The following is a 24,160-nucleotide window of genomic DNA, read 5'->3' on the forward strand; positions in this document are numbered from 1 at the left end:
TTAAGAGTCCCAATTTTAATCAGGATGTATGTGTGGTCAACACACTTAGATAAATAGAAATAGATTCAATAAACTTTTGTCCCATCATTTTTCGTTCAAGTAAAAAGTCCAGATTCTAAGTTTTTTTTTTTTTTTGGGGGGTGTTATTTATTCTGTCTCTCCCACTGTATAAGAAAAATTGTGTTATTAATAAAGTGACCACAGCTTCAGTCACACTTAACTCCCTTTGCGATGTTCTGGTTGATTCAGTTTGCTCAATATCTATATTTAGTGTTTTAGTTATTGGTGGTATCGATCAACACCTGGTGCATTTGCTGTTCTTTAACAATATGTGCTGCAGTGGTCCCCGATTTCAGTTTTATTCTGAGATACATATTATAATCCAATACTTTTCCCTTTACTCGCTGACAGAATCTTAAACAAGGCATCCTCCTAAACCTACTGCTACGAAGATGCTGGCTGGTATGATCATGGGTAAACCATTGCCTCCTTCTAAACCTACTGCTAACAAGAAAACATATCTGGGAATTAAGGATTCAACCATTCCAGAGTACTGTCCAAACAACTCTACTGGGATCACAGCTTCCAAGTGGGAAAAGTTCCTTTCTTCTACCACAAGATCCTACAGCATTCACAAACCTTCACAACTCCCTTGGCTTTTTTCTGTGCACTGAACATGCCTTCACAGCTCGAGGGAACAGTATCCTTGACATTAGAAGATAAAGCTTTGCAGAGGAGGAGGTCTAAATTAACTGCAGTATGTGGTTTGTCTAACAAGTTATCTCCAGTTTGCATACAGCCACCATCGTCCTTCATTCTGCTCACTGTTCCAGACAGATGAGACCTTTTAACCTCCTGAGTTACTGATGTTGATGGCTTGGCTTGTCTGAGTTCAGTGGTTTTTTCCACTGCACCATCAGCATGCTGTTTTCTTCTACAATGTTTTAGCAAAACTGATTTAAAAATTTATATTTGGTATTTCCTGTTTATGTAAATATGCCGTCAAATAAAAGTAATAAATTAAGCCCAAATAAAATTCATAAATGAATCCAAACTAAAGTTTTACTTCTCAAGCACTGTTTATTTGCAGATAGATAGGACAGAGACATAAAGATCAGAGTATTATATTGAAATTTCCATCTATATAGTTATATTAGGTAATAACCTTTGCCCAATTAATTTTAATAGAAGCCAAAACATACTTCAGCAAACAAAACTGACAATGTTTACCTTTCAGACATTTGCTTTACACAGTTTAGGACACTACTATTTTGTTAAATGTATCTTGAATTGACATTTTGATAATTCCTTCAGTATCTCTTTAAATTATAGACCAACTTTCCCTCTGGTTTTAAGTCTGTGCTTGTGGTATAAAAAGAATACTGACTGATCATTTGTGGTATACAGTTTTTACTCTCCTAAGGAGGATGTCCTTAAATAAACCACTTGCCCCTATCGGAGCTCATGATTTACTGGGACATCCTCCTGTGGCAAATGAAAACTGTATAACACAAGCAATCAGTCAGTAATATGACGCAACTTGGTGTAGTTTATTGCCAGTGTAATGTGCTGAAGTGGCTACAGGTCAGTGGAATGCAAGAAACACTATTGCTCTGAAGCTCTATGCGGACAGGCTCATTTCTATTTGCGGGGCGGAGCAGTAGTTTTGGAGTAATGGACGGCATCCAGTGCTGCCCCGATGTCGAAGTTCTTGGTTTGGAGGAGCCGAGTCAGCCAGCCGCCTTCATCACTGAATCCCATCGACAGCATCTGAGCAAGAGATTCGACCAGGCGCGGGTCTGCGTCTGAAAACAGGCAATACAGTACAGTCAAACCACACCCTAACAAAGTATATTAACACACCACACTCTACAGTGTGAGCAAATTAAACTACAATGTAGATATAGAAGGATAGCCTTGGCATCAAAGTTTTCTCATGGGTGTAGTTCTGTAGTCTTTCAATTTAATGTCAGATACACAGATGTTAACCTGATGGTCCAACACCTTGGACTATGTACATTGCCTTTTATTATCCTTTTGCTAAACAATTATTTGTACAATATTATAAATATCTTTACAGTCATCACCACTTGATTTCATTTACTTGCTTGATGGATAATAATAAACACTTACTTTGTGGCAGGTGTGGGTAAAGAGCAGCCTCTCTCAGCCCGGTGGCGCCCTGAAGGGAAGGGTTTAGGGAGCTGGGCCCCTCGTCTAACTCTTCCATTCTGAGAGACTGCAGCTCCCCAGTCGAGGGGTCTACTTCCTTTGGGGACAGGTGGGTCCACTCCTCGTCACAGCCTGGTTCTTTCTGCCCCTGTAGAAACAAAAGCAGCAAAATGATTACAGCTCATGCAAATGTGTTGGAAACACAGCCTTTCATTGTTTAATTATGTCAGCTGGATAGAACATTTCAATAGCAGAACAACAGAATTGTGTGCTTTAATTTTATATCTTGGTTTTATTACAAAAGAATCAATGTTGATTTAAATGTGCACCTTGGAGGCCCCATTGTTGTTAGTTTGTATTCCACCACTCTGCCCGTCTTCTGCCAAGTCGCTGACCATGGGCTCTGCAGCAGTGCTCTCCCCACCATTTTCTGTGTTTCCGTTGTTTGCAGTAGGGGCTCCATCAAAGGAAGGCTTGGACAGGGTCACTTTTTCCCTCTTCCCACCATGTTCCACGTCAATGTCAACATCGATACCTGCAGGAAAAATTAGAGCATTAGACCAGAGTTTGAACACCAGAATACATTCTTTGCATGCAATGCAGTAACCTACCTGGTAAGAGACATGTGTGCCAACTACTAAGCAAACAATGTATTTATTATTTGTTGTGTGCAGTATTTGATAGACAGATGGCGGGGGGCCCACAGAAACGGAATAACAAATTAGCAGTTATACAGTTTGTATTTATATTGGCTGAATGTCACCCCTGGATAAAAGTTATCCACTGTAGTGAACAGCATGTTGATATGTCAAATTTAAATCATGTGAGTTTGTAGGTTCGGTTGCAATTCAACTTTAGAAACCCACTCTTCCCGCAAGATTGCTGTAAGATATTTACCCAGCTGGTTCAGTGAAGCTGCCACGCCCTCTCCAATGTTTCTCAGAAAATCTACACTGGCCTGGTTTTCAGAGACTCCTGCTACAAATTGGGGGGGGAAAAAACATTGGCTCAATATAAGCAAATCATTAGATACTACACTAGTGCCTGTCTATGAGAGATAGTAATAGTCTCTCGCTTTAACCTGTGTAAATCCTATTAACTAAAAGCTACTCTGAAATAGATGAATTGCTAAAAGAACAGCTGTAGCAGCAAACCTGAATGGGATATAAAGGTTTTAACTGAGTTGTCTCACCTGGCTCTCCCGTAGTGTTCTCCTGAGCAGGCTGTGGGCCAGGCTGGCTGCTGTGGGGCCTGTTCTGGGCTCCGGCCCACACACAGTGTGGAAAGCGATGTCTCATCTTGCGCATCCACTTCCCCCTAGGGAGCCACTGAAAGCAGGAACACAACAACGTCAACACTGGGGAAAACAGTCCAAATAGGCTGCTTTTAAATTAAGAAATTCAAAACATCCAACAGATTTATACTGTAAGGAACCTGTCCACAAAACACACTTTGTGGAACAAATTAAATGTTTAACAAAAATACCAATCTTATCCAGCATTATACTTTTATATACTAAAAAAAAAAAAAAAATACTGTTATGTGGTTCTTTCATTGAATTTAGTCTACAAGTTTTATGTTAAAATTAATGTAGAATGTGACGAATTGTAAATTAACTGTAAAATTAAGATTCAATGAATTAAAATAAGAGTCAATGAATTGTACAGCCTTACTAATCATCCCTCTTTATTGTATCAGTTGCTGCCATAACAGCGTATGCAGATGAAGTATGCAAGTCTCAAGCCGGTTGCAGTTCAGAGGCTAAACTTACTTCCTGCTCTTACGCAGTTCAGCTGGTGATAGATCCTTAAAACTAAAGCCCTCAGACACATAGTTAATGTGTGATGGAGCCGCTCCTCACCTCCGACATGTTCAGAAAGGGAGACCAGATGGGGAGGAGAGGATGCTCCCGATGAATCCCCTTCGCCTGGCAGGGGGAACACAGGTCATAGTCTGGGCAGACAGTGCACTTGAAACGCGTACCCACGACCTGACCCTCGCAGCCATCGCATGTCACCCCGGGGTGGACCATGTTTGGGGAGGGTTGAGGTGGAAAAGGGCAGGGCCGATCTGTGCCCTGTGCTGCACCTGGGTGAAACTCACGCTTACTGTCTTTCTTCTCTGTAGGAAAAGAATTAGGAAAGAAAATCATGTACTGTCAGGCTTATTGAAACTGAATATAAAATCTGTAATAGATTTTTAAGAGATCCCTCTCATTATATATAATATTATTGGCAGGGATCAAACTGCAGGAGGGGCACCGACCCTCCAGGACAAGGGTTCCCCATCCCTGATATGGTAATTAATGATGCTGTACACTGAGCTGCACAGAGTTGGGAATGTCTGGAGCAAGGTAATGTTCTTAAAAGGTGGTTTAGAAAACATTATACAATAATCTGGCTCTTGGCAGTTTCTAAATTATTGAACTAAAACTCATTTTTACATACTTTTGTGTTTACCAGCAGTGTGAAACCAATTCATCCTGCACAAATGCATTTACAGTTCAGGAGATGTAGAGAGAGACACAGATAAGAAGTGCAGGCATCTTTTTTCATGAAATAAAAAATGAAGAATACAAGCAATACTAGATTTTGTAAGTTATGGCTGCCTGAGTAAATCATGTATTTTAATAGGATGATCATTTATCTGGGATGTTGTACTTCACTGAAGTGCATAATGTTAGAAGACTTGATCACATAATGGCTGAGCCTACCTTTAATAAAGATGCGGAAGGTGTCGTCCTTCATACATGACAGTCCCATCATCAGCTCATCGTCGGAGGAGAATGCAATCATGTCTCCATCTTCATCTGAAAAAAAATTAAAGAATTTCAATTTCAAAAACTCATCACTTTCCCACTGTATTAAAGCAGACTGCAGTGACTGCATTTGAATCAGTGCATAATGAATAAAGACAAGTTGAACTGGTTGTTTTAGTTGGAAAAGAACCGCAAAACAAATTTAACCAAGCCTTTGACATTTCACATGGCTTCATATTCTTATTTTCTTAAGTGGCAAAGGATTTTGTATACAGGTGTTCCATCATATCAGGTTTCATCCATTTCTAGACAGGTCATCTGAGTTCAGAATACTCTGTCTGTTGTCTAGTCTGTCAAGTTTGCATCACATTACAAGCCCAGTACTGTTGCACTGAAAAATGCATGTTCTAGCTGGGAACCAGGCCAGTAATCTATGCTGGCACCACGTGTGAGTACAACGTGATCTCTGGGCTCCTCCAAGATACAGTACATACTTTAGTTTATTCACTTTGTGCAGGTAGGGCCAGCACAGGTACATTGCACACTGCTTCCTATAAACTTCTTTGCACTGGCATTTAAACCAGCATTAAAAACTAAAATAATAAATCAATTTCTGCCTACTGTAACAGCGTTACATAAAGTACTTGACATGTTTTGGCATGTGTTTGTGTGTATATAGACTGCTATTCATGCATTGCCTTCTACAGGCAATAAAAGATGAGATCGCCCCAAATGCCTTTTATAATTTATATTAACTAGATATCGTAAAAAAAAAAAAATAAGTTTAGCTTATATCTACTGAAACCTAGTTTCAGAAATTATGAAAAAGACTGATGTTGTTTCGCACAAGCACAGTGGGATTCTACAGTACAGTTATAAAACAAATGTTAACTCTTAGTTGACCTTTTTATCGAATAAATTTCATAAGGTATTTCATACTGTAAATTATGTTAAACCACTTGTTTTTTTTCAGAAACACGTACCTTAGATTGCATTTTGTACTTAAAACAGTGGACTAAAATGTATTTTAGTGTTTGTTTTTCCCTTTTTCAACTAAATAAAATGACTTTTACATGTGTTATTGATCATATAAGGTCATGTTAAGGCTGTTCCAGTGGACACAATAATAATTTTCTCTAAACGTACGGAATGTACAAAATAAATATGTATTTGGAATATTTTATGGTCGATTCGGCAATACAAAACACAACCACTTAGGAGATTTAATACTGTAACGATTTTACATGTAATCCCCCCCCCCCCCTCCTTTTTTTTGTGCTAATTTTCACCTACAAAACTGTATAAACAGACATCGAAGCTGCTCTATGGATTGTCAATACAGTTTTGGTCTCCTCCCCCCCCCCCCCCCCTTCCCCCCCCTCCCCACACTTACCTTTGTAGTACATATTGAAATTCACAATCTTCAGGCACTGGAAGACCTCCGCCACTTTTCTGGACAGGTATTCGAAGCTGCTAGAAACCCCCTGATCCACGGTAAACCTGCGAATTTCCTTGTGGGCATCTTCCTTACCAAGGAGATAGGCCTTAACAGTCATCGACATTGTCCCTTGTATTACTTTCGCTCCTCTGTTTAGCTAACCTGGTTGTAAAAGCTGTTGCGCAGCTTGAAATTCTCGCTGCGCTGTCACTGCACTCTCCTGTATTGTTTTCGATGCAAGACGTTTGTTCCGCCCTCGGCTTACACTGTCTGGTTTTGTTGTGTATCGGGTCCGCCTCCCTTTTATATATATATATATCCTGCCCAATCAAGATGTCTTCCAGTGTTATTCAGCAAAAAAACAAATGAACGTGCAATAATTGATTGTTTATTCATATGGGGAGATTCCACTTTCTGTAAGAAAAAAGGACGATCTTCTGTTGTAGGCAAACTACGTTTTTGGCTATTTGCAAATACAAGGGTACCGCAAGGGGATTTAGGATGGACGATGAATGACGAATGACGAAGCAGATTTTTCTAACTCTCTTCATGTGATCTGATACAGTTCTAAAATAAACATTAAAACAGAACAGAAACAATTTGTTACCTGGAATCAATCCCGTAACATATTCATGTAGCAGATAATGATTAAGTACAGAGAACGATTAGTAATGCTTAACTATCATTAAGGTACATAACTAAAGCATTACATAAATGCATACACATTTACATTAACATACCCATGTATTCATTTTGCAATACATAAATACATTTAGTTTTTTTTTTTTTCTTTGAAGCTAGCTACACAGCTGTCAAGCCATAAGTAAGGGTACATTGAATTGCCATCTGTTTTTATGTCAAATTAAAGGGACAACTTAGAAACTTGGATCTCGATCTAACTTTTCTTTGTTGTCCTAAAATATCAAAAGTTGAAAAGGTTGACTCTGGTTGCTGATTTTATATTATAAGGTATTGTCTAGTCTGTACATATTAATGACAAAATGGCCCTGTTTAGTAAAATAACAAGGGTGATTGTAACACTGCTGTGTCACAGGCCTATTTTTTTTTTTTTTCATTTTTCTCGGGAATTGGCCAAGAAAGCCAAATAAATGCGGCATCTGTGTCCCGTGGAGCACCCCCTTGTTCCCTCCTTTCTAATTATCTTGAGGAACTCAGTCATCTGACTTTGACTCATATGGGTCATTTGGTCTTCATGCCCTTTTCCCTACATCACTTTAAGACATCAGCTAACAGGTAATAAATGGTTACATACACAGATGATGTCAAATCGCTAATGAAAATTCAGGAGGGTTCTAGAAGCTACATATCCAACAAGTAGGCCTACTAGTGTTTTTTTTTTTTTTTTTTTTTTCTCTCAAATCTGCTGCATGATGTAACACAATGCAACCAGTGGACATGCTATATTATAACCAAGATTTTTTTTTTTTTTTTTTTTTTACTTGTTTGTATTTTTTATACAAATAAAACAAGGAATTAATGTCAAGTTTTTATTTTATATTTGTCGTTCCTCCTGCCCCCTTCTGTTAAACTTTATGAAAAGTGTAGCCTTTAAAAAAGATTTTATTTTTGTACAATACCCTTATTGTCCTCTTTTTTTTTTAATTTGTTTATTTATTTTTACTCAAGTGAAGTCTATTTAACTTGTAATAACGTACTTGGTTTATATTCCTTATTCACTTCCTGTGTAACATTCAATAGGACCCTGTGTTTATTTATTATAGTAAGCACTGACTAGTGTGTAGATAAGTGGAAAGAAAATCCTTATTTAAATGCATGAAACTCTGAGGCACTGAAACAACAACATGAAAAAAGTTCAAGGGGGTGTAGATTTTCTATAGAGACTGGAACAACTTTATATAAAATAATTCAGAACCACCTTTCATTAATTAGAAAAAAAAATAAATGAATGAATAAAAATAATTAAACAAAATTAATTCACAAGTTGTGCATGCTGATACACTGGGGAGACCATATCAAGGCTGATCCTCAGAGCCAGCATTGCATGATAATATAAATATAAGTTTATATAAAATAATGTTAATTAGAATTAATATAGATTTAAAGATATAAGTAAAAGTGATGTCACATATAGAACACCATTACATCATGTAGGAATAAATCATGGATTTGAATATAAATAATAACAAGTAGTTGTCATGCAGTCAAACACCTATAAATACCTCCAATGTTTTGATTCAAACACAGGCTCCCTTGAGAAAGATATGTACAACATATCGAAACGTTGGGCAGCTGGCTCTTTGAGCTAATATATATATATATATATATATATATATATATATATATATATATATATATATATATATATATATATATATAATGTGTGTGTGTGAAACTTTGCTTTTTTGTTTTTAAAGGTTTCAGTTTTGCTTTGTTTGTCTGTTCCTTTTAAAATAACTTTAAATAATGTGAGAATAAATTCCGTCAATAGCGGGATATGATATATTTTATTAAATTAAGGATCAAGTTACAAATTACAGCTCTGAAGCGTTTGAAAATATTCTGCTCTATCAATACTGCACAAGGTGGCGATGTTTCTCTAATAATACAGGATTAGTTTAGTCCTGTGTATAATTTGATCTTTCTAAATTCATAATGTAGAAGATTTTCCCTAATTAAAGTAACTTTGACTAATAACAGATCACATGAACGTCTTTTAGTATCAGATATATATTTTGAAAATGAAAATATATATTTTCTTTAAAACTGCACAGGTGAGACCTAACTAGTGTATGGAAATGCTTGACAATTATTATTATTATTATTATTATTATTATTATTATTATTATTATTATTATTATTATTTATATGTGTGTGTGTGTGTCTTTGTGCCAGTTTTATAGGCTATATATTTGATTGTTCACAGAATTAAAACTTGTCACGTGATCTCGCCATTTCCACGACTGTGGCCATGTGATATACCCTTTCTTTGAGGAGTTATACACATTCACTTTAGCCAATGGGAACCGTTTGTTTAATTATGCAGATTAAATGTACACAGACAGCTTCTACAATGTAAATTGTTCACTTTCCGATCATCGTATGCTGCTTCAGAATGGAAATTACATTAAATACTTGAATCTCATGCAGACAGGGCACAGCCATTAAGTGGAGGCAATTTACAGTGAAAACCAGATGGACAGCCGGTAATATTAGACGTGAAAGTGTACAGAAATACTACTTCGAATTATATTATTATTATAGTAGATACGTCATTCCTTCAGTCCCAATTCAACCTTTTTTGTTGAAACATTTCGTTAAAAAAAAAAAAAAAAAAAAAAAAACACATACTTTGTATCGGTGCACGCACTCCTGGCTTTTTTCTTGTAGTAATTCTGTTTGTTAAATCACATTTCTAAAGCATCACGTGACTGGTGTAACTACATATCGTGTTTGATTTTGTGCTGCAGCTAGGTATTGCTGTAAACACATTCTAACAAATAAATTAGTTTGCCACAAAATCTTCCCACGCTTTTTGACAATGTACGCGTTTTTATTTTTATTGAGGACAGTTTTATAGCGTTTCAAGTGCCTTCCTGAAATACTACTACTGTCCACCAGAGATGTAAGTCATGGGTGATACTTTAATGGCAAATAGCATACACGTACCACTTAACATTAAATGAAAATATTATGCAGTTCCATGGTGGAATTATGTATTTATTATTATTATTATTATTATTATTATTATTATTATTATTATTATTATTATTATTATTACGTGTTATATTCCCCCACTATGCAAATGCGCAATTCATTCAAATGCATATTTAGTATGCTAGTTTATAGCCCGTTACTATATTTTAGATATGACTCAATGATTAATGCTCTTATGGTCATTCCATACCAACTCAACCAGCGCCGATGGCCGACCGTCTCAGGTTTTGCTAGAAAAGGGCCTGCTGAGTTCATAAAAGCTGATATATGTATATATATATATATACATCCATCTTGTAAAGCACTTTGTGATGGTGGTCTCTACAATGAAAGGCGCTGTATAAAATAAAGATTGATTGATTGATTGATTGATTGAAACTTCAGCCCAGCCCTTTACCTGTAGGGGATGGGGTCCTAAAATGTTAATAGGCCTATTGCTGTACACTGAATGCATGCCTGCCACAGGGCTCCCGTGGGTCCTAAACCCTGCTAGGGACACTCGGACCACGACTTTTGCAGACATAAGTGGGGTTTAACAGTTGAGTTTTGAGCAAAATGCGGGAGAAAATCTGACCGGGAGATGTCTGGTAGAAGGCTAAAAAATATGGGAGACTCACGGTGAATACGGGAGAGTTGACAGGTCTGCTAATTTACAAACTGGCTAGTAAGCACGTTATTTTACTTAGCACTTCGGTTGCAGGTATGTCACTTGGTTCGCAGCATCGTTCTTATTCCAGGTCCACTCTTGTTCCGTCTCTTATTTCTGTACTTTTGGGTCATTGTTTTAACAGGCGCGACAACAGACTCAAATAAAAGCGCACGCTGTATACGCTAGTTGTAGCCTAATTGCATGATACAGGAATCTTATTTCGAGGTTAACCACAATTTCGACAATAATATTTGGATATAATGTCTTATACAAAAGTGTAAAAACGTCTACACACAAAACTAATCAAAGTGCAAATACTGACAGGAAATAAATACAGCAGTAGGAACAGTACAGCGCTCTGAAGATAACGATCCATGTGTACCCTTTGCGTAGCAGAGGAAACTGTATTTTAACAAAAGGCGTCTTTCTCTTTAAGGTCCTCCTCACACCGCCCACGTGAAACAAACCCTCCCCCCTTTTCTCAACTCTCCTCCCCAGTATCCCTGGGCTCACAGTGCTGTGTACATGATCTGAGAGTGCAAAATTAATCCCCGCTACTACACCGACTTCTGAATTCTCCCTCTCCTGGCGGAACGCAACAGAGCACAGCAACCGCTACCCCGCTTTCGCTTTGGACATGGTCCCGGGGATCCGGAGATGAGGCTCCGAAATGGCACCTTCCTGACTGTCTTCTTGTTCTGTCTTTGCGGCTTCATCTCGATTTCCTGGTACACTGCATACAGCAACCCAAAAGGTAAACGTTTCTCAAGATGGGATATTTACAAATACGTTTTGTGTGAGTGGTATGTTATAATAATAATAATAATAATAATAATAATAATAATAATAATAATAATAATAATAATAATTCATTTCCCCCTTTTTTTTCAAAGCAGTTTTACGTTTCCTTTGTGGTTGAGTTATCTATATAGGCTACTTGTCTCGTGCCTTTTTTTTTTTTTTTTTTGTTATTTTATTGTACAGCTTACCTTGGCCATTGTATTTCATATGTACTATGTATGTCTGGATCAATTTATTATCTTGTGTTCGTATAATTTCAGTTGCATTAGCCTAAATGCAAATGCTGTATTAATGCATCTCAATTTGGGTCTTAACGCTATTTTATTATACCTGTAGTGCATAGCGCAGTGGATCGGTAGAAACACTTTAACTGCATTGTGTGTAACTGTTTTATTGATGATTTGACGGGTAGGCTAATTGCTGTTTCGTTGTTATGTTATTTAAAGGGTAATTTAACTTTCCTTTTAAAACCAGAGAAACGAAATGTAACCCGTGTATTAAGAATCATTGTAACCTAAAGCGAACAAGATGATTAATTATATAGCCAAGGACAGTGTTTAGAACAGAGGGCTGTAGTTGTTCCCCTGTCAGTCCCGCTCTCTGTAAATAAACCTATACAAATCAATCCAATTTCCATCGAGTAGACGTGTGGGCTCTTGTGGAATTTCCAATAGCTTTTTCGACCACTTAACAGATCTCTCTAGCATGCTGGCATGTATGTGCATTTCTGCCATTGCATTTCTCCTGCCGTTTCGCCAAATAGCCAGTAATGAGTCCAGTAATGTCTACAGTAGTTTTTTTTTTTTTTTTAACTAAATATTGTGCTTTGTGCAATTGTTTTGTTAACTGGAGTCAATTTTGTTAATAATTAATCTATTTTACAAAGACGCAGGTGGGACAAAGGGCGTTACTACCTCTATGCATAATTGCAAAGGCATGGATCACGTTAAAACAAAAGGGGGGTTGTGTAACGGAATTAACTATTTTGATTGAGAGACAGTGGCACTGGAACCATTTTTAAGTGGGGGTGCTGAAAGCCATTGAACAAAACTGTAACCCCTGTATATGATAGAAGTCATGCAGAGCCAGGGGGTGCTGCCGCACCCCCAGCACCCCTAGTTCCAGCGCCTTTGTTGAGAGACAGATTCTTTGAGTGACTTAAGGAATTGCACAGCAGCAGAGTCTTTCTGTGAGAAAGTATGCATTTACAATTTCTTTCATAATTGTAGGGCACTTACTTTGATACAGAACATAATTAAGCCATAATTTAAATGCATTAGAAGTGCAGTTTATAGTGGCAGTTATCTAGTCACCATTCAGAAATCAATTGAGAGACTTGATATAGTATCAGACAATCAAACTGCATTGTTATAGTAAAGACTAGAGAGAGCTGAACTGAAAACAAACAGTATTAATTGTTTAATGGGAGAATAAAAAGTGCCGTTCATGGTGTTCCCACGTTCTTTATTTGCTTGTGGTAAGCAGAAGACAACTTGTCGGATATACTAGACTGCTTATTGTATTGCCTGGAGTTGCGATTGGTAGAATCTTAGCTCTGTTTTCTAAACCTTTCCAGAATCTACAGTAGCATGCAGTCTGATTACCAATCCGACAGACTGCTCTATAAAGATGGGTCAAAAGATAAGGTCATTTTGACCTTGCACAGATGTATTGGAATTCTACAGGAAAAGGTGGACAAAGTTATTAATTGTTCTGAAGAATGTTGAGTGAGGTATTCCACCAAAATCCAGCTGTTAGTTTTGCAAGGTATAGCATTTCGTGTTGGAATTTAACCCGGCAGTAACATTAAAGCCCAGACAGTTCCACAACGCTTGTCTCATTGCACAAAATGGATACTTCTTTGTTTGCAAAGGCACAGTTTTTATTCCAAACTATAACAATCAATAAAACATGTGTTATACTGTAGGTTTTAAGGTTAACTTATTTTGCTCAAGTACCTATCATTTCAATTTAACAAGTATTATAATAATAATAATAATAATAATAATAATAATAATAATAATAATAATAATAATAATAATAATAAATGTGTAGCTAGAAAATAATGCTTTTGGAGTTTTTTGTATCACAAACCATATTGCAGAATAGATTTTTAACAATTTTGTTATAAAACTTCTATTAATAGGCTTAGGTGCTATTCCACCGTAAATGGTACACTTTGCTGATCATTAAAAAGTTTGCCAGTGGTCTTGTATTGCTGATCCAATGTAATGTTTTCAAACTGTGTCCCATCGTCCCTTTCTTACTACAAACACTCCTGTACTGTTTATGTGTGTGTGATATATATATAATATATTATGCTATATATATATATATAATATATATATATATATATATATATATATATATATAACATAATTGTAGAAGTGGATATCAGATTGCGATCCGAGTTCACATTTCTGTTAATTTCCTTCCTTTTGTCAGGGGGTGGACAGCCTCATATTGGCTTTCCTTTGGTTAAACAGGTCAATGGATGACAGATTCTCACTAAACTGTGATTGTCCTGGGACTGGGGATCATGGAAAGCGCAAGCTGAATCGGCTATATTCAAAACTGCTAGGGCACTTCCATTGTTTGTTAAGGAAATGTAAAGTGAGGCCTGCAAGTACCTTGAGGCTGTGTCATGGAACTGGATACACCATGAAATGCGTAGAGAGGGGGATGCAAAGAGCAGTCTTTGTCAAGGTATCCAACCCAGTAATCCCATGTTTGGTCTCAAACCCTGCCAGACAACTTCAGCCTTTTTACATTTTATATGACAATGAGGCTGGTTGTCACAACATAATGTTTTCAAAATAGAGTTCCCACATATTGATGACAGAACCAAAAAATGAAAAAAGTTCAATTAAAAACCTTGCTTAACCACATTTTTTTCCTAGTGCTCTGCCAGTTTACTTTTTTTTTTTTTTTTTTTTTTAATATTTGATTTATTTTTATAGTATGCTCGAATTAATTCCAGTGTAACGATTTGGCCTTTTACCCACTAGCCTTTGAAACCGATGCAATGCAGCGCCTGAATTGAGTGTCCATTAGCAAGGTGTCTTTCTTCATCTTCTCCTCATTCTATTTGACCTTTCTCAAGGAACTGCTGAAGTGAACATGGACTCTCCTAGAAGTACCACTTCTGCAATTTGTAGGCTGTTTTGCAAAACCATTGAAGGTCCTGAGTAAGGTGGTTTGGTAGCATAATAGGTTAATGAACTATATTCCAGTATCTTGAGGCCTGGATGTGAATCAGAGTTAGTTAATTATGAAGTAAATGTCCACAACGGTCTAAACTTCTTCCACAGTGGACAGCAGTACAGTCATAAAAACCATCTAAAATGTGTCTCTGTCATCATTTTTACCTTCAGGGTGCTTTTTCTGAGTGTGTGACTGCAGCCAGTGCTTTGAAGTAATTCACAAATTTTATTCCTATGTAAGTAAAAGTTGTTTCCTGACTCTCCATTGCCTTTGCCTCACAGCTCTCTGGAGTCAGTAGTTGGTTTAGAGTTCAGTTGTCCCACTTGTCCACTATTTTGCAGGAATGCATGTAAAAATGTACTTGCATTGGTCCATGTCCCACTTGTACGTGCAGGGAATGCATGTAAAAATATATATATATATATATATAATATATATATATATATATATATATATATATATATATATATATATATATATATATATATATATATATATATATATATATATACATACATATATATACATACATACACACACACATACATTTACATACATACATACATACATACATACATACATACACAGACACAGTGTGTGCTGTTGCCCACAAACCATTCAATAGTGACATCACAGGTTTAAAAAATACAGATATTCACTGCAGTTTTTAACTTGCAGTGGAAATCTGTTCCTGTGAAAGAGCAACCTCCATGTTCATATAAAAATACTAGTGCAGTAAATATGGCCCAGCTGTTAAGATTACCAAATGTTAAGGAGGAGTCTGGAACCAACTTAATCTCTAGGTTGGTGTGTCCTGCTGACAGTCATCAAAGCTGTGTAGCAAGGGGGAAGGGTTTTGGAGGTTGAGCAGCACTCGGATGTCATGCAGATTTTATTTCTGTCTCTTGTGCAATGCATTCATAAAAACAAACTGCAGATTCAGGTAGGAGAGACAATCGGGGGGGCACGACATAGGTGACCTATAGAGTTAGAGTCAGGAAACCATGGAAACGGGATGACCTAATAAAAGTGAGCCGTGATTTAGTCAAGGTATGGCTCATGAAATTGGAAACGGACCCCAGAATAAATTCACAGACAGATTACAGCATAGATGGCCAGTGTCTCGTAACGGTGCTGTCAGATGCAGCCTTGGTCAAAAAGGGCTTCAAAACCTCCAAATAACAAGTAGTACTTTTCTATGTTTGTTTACAGACATCGTTTAAATTATTGAATTAATTTATCTTGGCTAGCTTTCTCATTGGCCTGCTGTCGTTGTAAATGGGTATTATATTGTCTGGGGACCTTTCAAGTCCTAAGCGCTTTTCAAAAACATTTTCTAATAGCAATAACTTATGAGAGAGTGAGACAGGAGGCTGCAGGTTCTTGAAACTCAGTAGTGTCTGAATGTACACCCTTCCTGAAGGAAACATGCTGTTACTTGGCTAAATCTCTTTTGTTAAAATATAAAATCTGCTTTCACTGTCCTGGGCATGTCCCAGCCCTAATCAAAAACAATTTAATGTGCTGAATCATTTTTAGCATTGGAGCAGCAGATGGAGATTTTCCACTTACCTCATAACTCCTCAAGATGTGCACGGCTATCTCACGGTACCTCACCGCCTCCCTTGAGCATGTTTCTTAATCATTTTCTTTTTTGTGTGTATCTTGGTAATGGGAGTCAGCTAACAACACCTTCCCTAGTGTGCAGGGGTCTTGAAAATAACCCTTTTGGGTACAGGCAGCCATGAATTATTAAAGCAAGTTCTACATTTTCTTTGCCTCTTAATGCAGCTAAAAACACAATCATAAAAACCAACAAGGAAGCCTCATTGAAGGATGTGCATATTTAGGAGTTTTAAATAAGTCCTGAGATCTGCAGAACTAGTCAAGACGAGAACAACAGGACAGAACCTTCGTTTGTATCAATACAATATGGATTTTCTTTTAAATGCCTTGTGCTTTTGTTATAGTATTTTTTTATGGTAACTTCCAAGACTAGTACTGTATCATGAATATTTTATTAGTCTAGGCAGATTCAACATTGGTAGTAAATCTCTTCAGGCATACCAAGTTATCTCTTGGGGTTAAGGGCCACTACATGTTCTACCCCCATAATATTTTGTGGTACCACTGTTCCTCAATCCAAGCACCACCAACCAGTTGTACTGTCTTAAGGACATTTCAGAGCAGCTGTATTTCATCACAAATATTCCTGAGATTTGGCTGCTATCTTTGTTGTCTTTACAGTTGGTGTTGACAAAGAAGAAATAAAAGAGCTATAGGCAATGGTTGCTGAGAGCTGGTTGGCTGAAGAAGAGATTATTTTTTTGACTGGCTGGCACCCTGAGGACAAATGCCAGCAGGCCCTTGTTAGAAGCTTAAGTCTGGACAAGTCTGAGAAGCATCCCCGTTGATAATATGGTGTGTTTGCAGTTCCACAAACCCTCCATTCACTGCTCATGAAGAGTGGCATTCATCCCTCCTCTCCCTCTGCACATCTGGTGGGGAGCTACACAATCACTTCAGTAGGCCAGATTTGGCATCTTGTAGGCAACAGCATAAGGAACACGGTTACTCGTGGATACAAAAATGAGTAATGGACAGAGACCCACAGCAGCCAAACAGAGATGCTCGGCTTCAGTTTCAGTGTGGTATGTTGCCTTCTCTGGAAATGCAACAACCAAGTGACTAAAAATGTTCTGTAAGTGGGATCCCTTCATTTTATTAACATCTGGCAATGAAAACTAAATGCAGGATGTAGCCAATACGTTATACCAGCTGCTTATTATGGTAACAGTTTATCTTGAGTAGACGTTGCATTGTCAAGTTGGCATTGAGATTTGGCACCCATAAACAGCCTCAGGTTTTTGTTTCAACTTTGCATCGTTGCTTCTGATCTACCTGGAGCGATCACTGTAGCTGTGGGCTATTTCATGATGAATTAACTATTTATTGAACGACTCTTTTGTGATACCAGGCTAGCCCCAATACTGAAGTGTCAACGAATGATAGTTCTCGTTTTCTTTGAAAGTAGCGTCTGTTGAAATCAGCTGCAGACTGCTTTTATTTGATTTTATTTTGCAGATCTGTAGTTTTCTACCCACTTAAAGATTGTTGACATTTTAAACTCATTTTTTATGTAATTGTTTTCTGTTCCCTGGGTGTGTTGAATGTTGATTTATTTTTCAGCCACAGTGTGAATTAATTCAGTAAAAAGATTGCAATGGCAATAAGGGAACCAGTGCCTCTATTCATAGCAACTGCACTCCTGCTTCTGTTTGGGGATTAGTATATCACTGAGGACGCAGAAGAAAATCTTAATGGAAAAGGGTGATCTATTTTGTCAACATATCAGTGTATTACACAGCATATACGTTCCAAGATACTGTACAATACGACCATGCATCACCATAGAACCCCAAGGGTCTTTCCGTTTAAAAGATAGAAATCATCAAGTCTTTATTGTAAAGTGTAAATATTTAATTCGGAAAGCCCTCTCGGGATACATGTTGCCTTTCGGCATGCACATAGACAGGAAGGCAGTCTATTTAACCAGACTGCTGATGACAGACTAGAAATCTAATTATTAACTGTGGCAGTAAACTACGTTGGTCATTAAGGATACTTTGTAACAGTCTTCAGGGTTTGCCAGTTTATACTGTAGCATTAACAACATGTACAACTAGCTTATTGGTTAAGTTGAAATGGGTTTTCAGCTAGTTACTTATGTAGCTCCCCTGTCCCCTACAGCTTGTTTCAAAATTGAACTTCCCTCCGAGCACTGCAGGTCCAAATAGCCGCTTCTCGTTTGTAACTATGTTATTACTCTTTATTTATCAGGATATTTTAGCAGCCCTGGGATAAGTCAGCTATGAGGACCCGAATGAGCATTGATGGGTGAATAGCTGCCTCTTGTCCTAACTTGCCTTCTGTTACTGTGTTCTGTGTGTACAACCGCTTTCACAGTGAAATAGTTAAGCCCTAAAATCACATTTAAATAACTTAAATTAATTATTAACCTCTTGAAGGCATCTTTGAAACTGTAGCTAAACCACACATTCCACTGTTCCTTTTGCCATTTATTGTTACCTGAATTTAAACTTGTCCTGTATTCTGCACTCCATTTGTATCTTGAAACACTTAATTATAATACATTTTAGTCATGCTAAAAATGATCAAATAAAACAGTCATTTCAACCAGGTCTATTTTGTGTGTGTGCATATATAATATATATATATATATTAGTTCAATTCAAAAGGCCCTGCTCTTTAAGTCCTCATTAATGTGCCAGGCCTCTTTGCTACTGACCTAGGGAAAACGCCTTGGTTTCGGTGATAACTTATCTTTTGTGTAGTTTCACGAACTCACTAACAGACCATATGTGCTTCCTAAGTCATACACACGTGTGTGTGTGTCTAATTAATATATATATATATATTATATATATATATATTATATATATAATATATATATATATATACGGTGCCAGATTCAAAGCCCTACCTGCTGGAAATTCAATAATAATTTTGCCGCTGACCGCTGGTAACATCATTATGGAAATTGTTAATATTATTACATTGTTTACTGCTACCACTGCAACCGAGCCTTAGCATGTACATTAATGACCTTGGGCGGTTTCCTTGCTGTCCCTGTAGCACATGTACGGGAGTGATTCCTGAGCTCTATGTTGAAAGGCAATGCCTGGATGTGTTCAGTGCTCTATGGGGCGTGTTGTTATCTGTCGCCCCAGCGCAGTGTTTCGCATGTAAAACAGCCGTGAGTAGGCAAGTACAGTTTGATTTAAGATACAAGATGATACTCGTACAGACTTGTGAGTTACATACTGTGCTGTATTCGAATTACTGATTGTATAATGTTAATTGTGATACATAATGTGCGTGTAAAAGAGAGAAACATTATTATGTTTCTTCAAATCTTTTTTTTCCTGTGTGTTTCCCCCAATCTGTACTTACTGTATGCATGTAGCTTTGAAAAAAGGTACTCTGCTGAAACTTGTTCATCTTTTTATACATATAATTTTTTTTTTTTTTATATTAACACCTTACTTGTCTCAAAATTCACCAGCCGCTACTCCATTATAACAAATACTCTTGTCATTTCACTCTATCTGAGTGTGTAACTTAAGCACTAAATGGTTGTGGCTCCAGTTTGCCTCATTATGTCATTATAGTAACACTGTAAGGTTTATTTTACTTCTTAGTCAAAAGAGTTTAATTCAGAAACATTTTTGTAGGTCAGAACCATCTTCAGCTGGCGTGATTGTGGTTCGCACCTGTGATCAACATCAGCATTCTAATTAGCAATAACTCCTGCATAGACAAGGGTCATCTGCCCAAGGTCACAACTGCACATTGAAAATCGTGAAAAACTGGTTTCTTATCAAGCCTCGTTAGAGGCCTGTAATGTTGAATGAGTTGTTATAGTGGATAACAGTTTGGTACTGTGCAGGTGTTATTCAAATGTGAAGATAAAGTGAGATTTGAATGTTGTTCCAGGAAGGCAGGGCACCCAGTGCTGTGAACGGTTCCCACTGCCTGTTACTTGGCTTCATGTATTTTTATCTGGAGGAAAACAATGTACAAAACCATCACAGTATAGTACCAAGTGCTGCACACTTACGCCAATGGGCCTAATGCCCAGAATGCACTTAGTCACTGGATCCCAATGCAATACTGTTTAAAGCTGCTTTTTAATTGGCTTACCCAGTTCTTATCCTCAATACTAACACACTGCCAACGGGAGCAGAACTGGACAGCTCCTGAATTTAATCTCGCTATACATATCCACCGAACAGCCAATCCTTGTTCAACACATTTGCCAGGTTATGAAAATAACCAGCAAGTGCTTGTAAAACCTAGGCTGCATTAAAATACATTGAAACGTCTCCACGCAACAACCTGCCACAAGTGCAAACAAGACATGACAGCAACGTCAGTGTTAACAAGGGCAAAGAATTTAAATTATAATAACACTTTATGTGCATCTTTATCTTGTAGGACAGATGGGTTTGAAGTAGAATATAACAGCATAAGAATTGTGTAGGGCTGCAATGTTTACACAGCTGTAATGTTTATTGTGTGGCTCGAGTGTTGGTATCTGCCACTTGTTTCTCGAACTCTTAGAGATACAGAGGCTGCCAGTAAATTAAATCATGCATATTGCAGGTCCCATGATGGCTTTCAGTTACCGAGGCACAATACATTCTGCAACTTTCCACAGGACTTTAACTAGAAATATCAATTATTTATGCATACTGCCATCATAACAGCACTATGAAATCCTCAAAGTGATCACTATGATTTATATGTAACCCCCAGTACTGTACAAAACACAATGGATTGTATAGGACCCTGGGGTCGCAATGGAATATAAGAGGATACACAAGAAACAAAGAATAAAGTACAGTATATTATTCACATTATTTTTTAATAGAAAGACAAGAAAGCACAAAATGAAAATGTGCCAACATGGGGAATATGCTGTTAAAATAAATAAATCATCTAATTTGGGGATACATTATGGGTGGGGCCCACTTAAAAACGTATCTGAAATTTGGTGGCTTTCAGATAATTTATTTTCTAATGGGATAGTAATATGTATTAGAATTCCATGTATGATGATGTCTGCTTGTGTATTGTAAAGACATTTAATTGGCTGCCTTTTTATTCCTTCAGTCTTGTTTGGCTTTGTTTGTCCTCTGAGCCATTTGTGTTTTAGTGAATAAATAGTGTTTTATCCAATGACAAAACCTTTTAGCCATGGTGTGTCTGGGGAAGTGTACCAAGCCCTTTTATTTTGGTGATTTGTATTTATTTATGACTCTCCTGATATAAATGGATACTTTGGTGACCTTTGTCAGCATGTGAATTGCCCCTGCCTGAGTACAACACACAGTAATGGTGCTATATATTAAGACACTGTACGGTGTCGGTCTCTTGTGTAGCACTGTTGCCTGTTTAAATCAAGGAGTCCACATTTTCTCCTGAGCACATTTTGCTCATCTACAGTTTTGTTGTCCTATTGTTCTTATAAAGGGGGTGATGTAAGTATAGGCGCAGTGCAAATAATTGTGGATGCAAAATTCAAATTGCATTGTGGCCAGGCAATTATTTTGCACTGCGCCATATGTAAGCTTGAGAGCAATGCAAATTACTTAACAGTCACAAATATGCCAGATGAACACCATTCTTTAAATATGCAGCATTTTTAGCGGCTGCTAAACACGATTTACATAGGTTATGGATCTGCATCCTGTGTTTCATGTATGTAAAAAGTCACCATGATTTACTGTGGACTCGCCAGTGAACTATCTAGTAAAGGCACTACTGGGGTTGGTTCTCCTCGCCAACCCACCGTGACGCCTATTTGGAATGTGCCAGACAGCGCTCCCTTCTAGGAATGAGAGAAATCCGTATTATTGCTGTATTTCCAGGTTAGTCTTGCATTAATCCAACATTTTGTCTTACCCTTCTCCTGTGTTGCCTGCAGTCGGTGAATTCTGATGAAAACAGTACTGTTTGCTTTCCAGGTTTTTTATTGTACAATTTCTAGCCAGGGTTGCCCTTGCGTCTGAAGTGTTTGCTCTGGTATCTGATCTACTACATGTTTTGTAAGATCTTTTAAGTACAAATTTGAAACTTTGCTTGCAGCACACAGTCTGAAACACTGCTTTTCTGCAGAAAGTGCTTTGAAGGATTTCTTATCCAAAAACCAGATTAAGCGTGGTCCCTCGAGTAGCATGGTCTTAGTACACATTGACTTGCCTTATTTTGTTTTGAATAGTTCCATTCTCATTCAACTCACAATTAACAGTCATCATTTCAGTCCCCAAGGTCAAGTGCTCCTGCTGTAAAGTACAAGCCAGTGCTTGTGAAGGTTGATAGTGGCTAACCCTTTGTGATCCTTTTCTCCTGGTTTTAAACCCTGTGTGCTCAATTGTACCCTGTTTTTCTGCCCCATTTGAAATGGCTTCATAGGATCATGAAGAAACTTGTAACTGGCCAGTCACCCCACAGGGTCAGGCAGATATTTCCCAGGCTTGGCCCTCATCTCCAGGGTTCACTAGCTTGGTAAAAGCTGTTGCTTGGGTTTGGTGGGTGTCAAGAGGTGATCAGATTGGCAACAGTCCCATTCATCTTCAGTCCTACTGATCGGTAATTATCATTTGTATAGGTGCATTTCAAATTGGGTTGAAAAAAGGATAAAATTGATTAGCAATTGATCAAACATAAATAAACACAGTTTAAATTATAGCGACTTGTGCGTTTATCAGTCTGTTTACTTAAAAGTGCATTCAGTGTTGTAGCTCTCATTTCTAGTGAGATAGCATGCTCTATCAGAGCTGACCCAAGGGTCTGGCTCACTTTATTGCCTTCAGGGGCCGCGTTTCACTTACTGTTGCAGAACAGGCAATTATAGTGCTGTGTGGGAAGCAGCACCTGGTTATTTTGATAAGAGCCACAGCTCTGCTGAAGTCTTTTTTCTGGGTCCTGAGAGGCCATGCAATAACGCTCTGGGGCCGGACTCCCACATCCCTGTAGGGAGAGTTGAAATAATTGAACCGGTACCTATAGTGTAGGAGACACTGATCCAGCGGTGGAAGGTGGCCAAAAAAAATGTGAGGCAAAAAAAGGCATAGGGCTTAGAATCATGTTATTGTATTCTGTCTGACAACACTTTTCATGTCTTATAGTTTTATCCCAAAATGTCTGTTAAGCACATTGTTTCCACTAGCCAGCATGGGAAAGAAAACACTAGCCCATCGTGGTTTATTCTAACAATGTAACTCTTACACACTGCCAGCGTATGTTTAAAAATAACTGTATACAACATTTAGTATAGCGTTTAGATTTCAAGACCATGTCACTTTACCATATTTTGCATCAAATATTTTCTAAACCAATTTCAAAAAGCAGGAGGAAGACAAAAATCAAGCACATCCTATCAACTTAATTTACTAAATAAATGACCAACAAAATATTTCTATACCGTTCTGTACATGTGATATTTAATAAAAAGGCAGCAGTTCAGCCATACTTTAATCCTGGCGCAAGGTACATGACAATTAGAAATACTTTGTCATCAGAACATACTCATATATATATATATATATATATATATATATAATATAGATATATAATATATATAAATTTTAATTAAAATTTTGATGAATCAATCTGTATGCATTCGCTAAATCTTTTCACTGTCATCAGTTAGAATCTGAGGTCATCAATGTGGGAGGGCACACATCTGGTGATTGGCTAAAACAGGCAAAAGGGTAGAGGTGGCATGCCCCCTTTCACTATTTTTTAGATGGCTTTACTCAGCGTTCCATGCAAGCCAGCTAAAGAATATGATTGTCTAATAGACATGCTAATCGTAACTACAGAGGGCACAAGAGCGCATCTGCCTCCTCTGAAC

At 37.6% G+C, this 24,160-nt stretch overlaps 2 protein-coding genes across 3 annotated transcripts in view; one reads left to right on the forward strand and one right to left on the reverse strand.

The window, feature by feature from the left end:
* Positions 1–1,060: 1,060 nt before the first annotated feature.
* On the reverse strand, positions 1,061–6,824 carry sqstm1 (sequestosome 1). Of its 2 annotated transcripts, none has more exons than XM_041223543.1 (8): positions 6,324–6,824; positions 4,886–4,981; positions 4,034–4,293; positions 3,365–3,500; positions 3,070–3,147; positions 2,502–2,707; positions 2,134–2,320; positions 1,061–1,805 (listed from the first exon to the last, which is right to left on the reverse strand). In XM_041223543.1, the coding sequence occupies exons 1-8, from the start codon at positions 6,490–6,492 to the stop codon at positions 1,642–1,644; spliced, it is 1,296 nt and encodes a 431-aa protein (XP_041079477.1). In that variant the 5' UTR covers positions 6,493–6,824; the 3' UTR covers positions 1,061–1,641. The 2 variants fall into 2 exon arrangements, with proteins under 2 accessions (XP_041079477.1, XP_041079476.1); XM_041223542.1 differs by having other exon boundaries at positions 3,070–3,150; positions 6,324–6,823.
* Positions 6,825–11,149: 4,325 nt separating this feature from the next.
* Positions 11,150–24,160, forward strand: part of LOC121297157 (alpha-1,3-mannosyl-glycoprotein 4-beta-N-acetylglucosaminyltransferase B) — a 67,267-nt gene continuing 54,256 nt past the window's right edge. Inside the window, exon 1 of the mRNA XM_041223240.1 lies at positions 11,150–11,467. Within this exon, the coding sequence (XP_041079174.1) occupies positions 11,371–11,467 (97 nt within the window). The 5' untranslated portion in view covers positions 11,150–11,370. The remainder of the gene's footprint in view (positions 11,468–24,160) is intronic.

This window comes from Polyodon spathula, chromosome 22 (genome assembly GCF_017654505.1).
Source record: "Polyodon spathula isolate WHYD16114869_AA chromosome 22, ASM1765450v1, whole genome shotgun sequence".
Lineage (NCBI taxonomy): Eukaryota > Metazoa > Chordata > Actinopteri > Acipenseriformes > Polyodontidae > Polyodon > Polyodon spathula.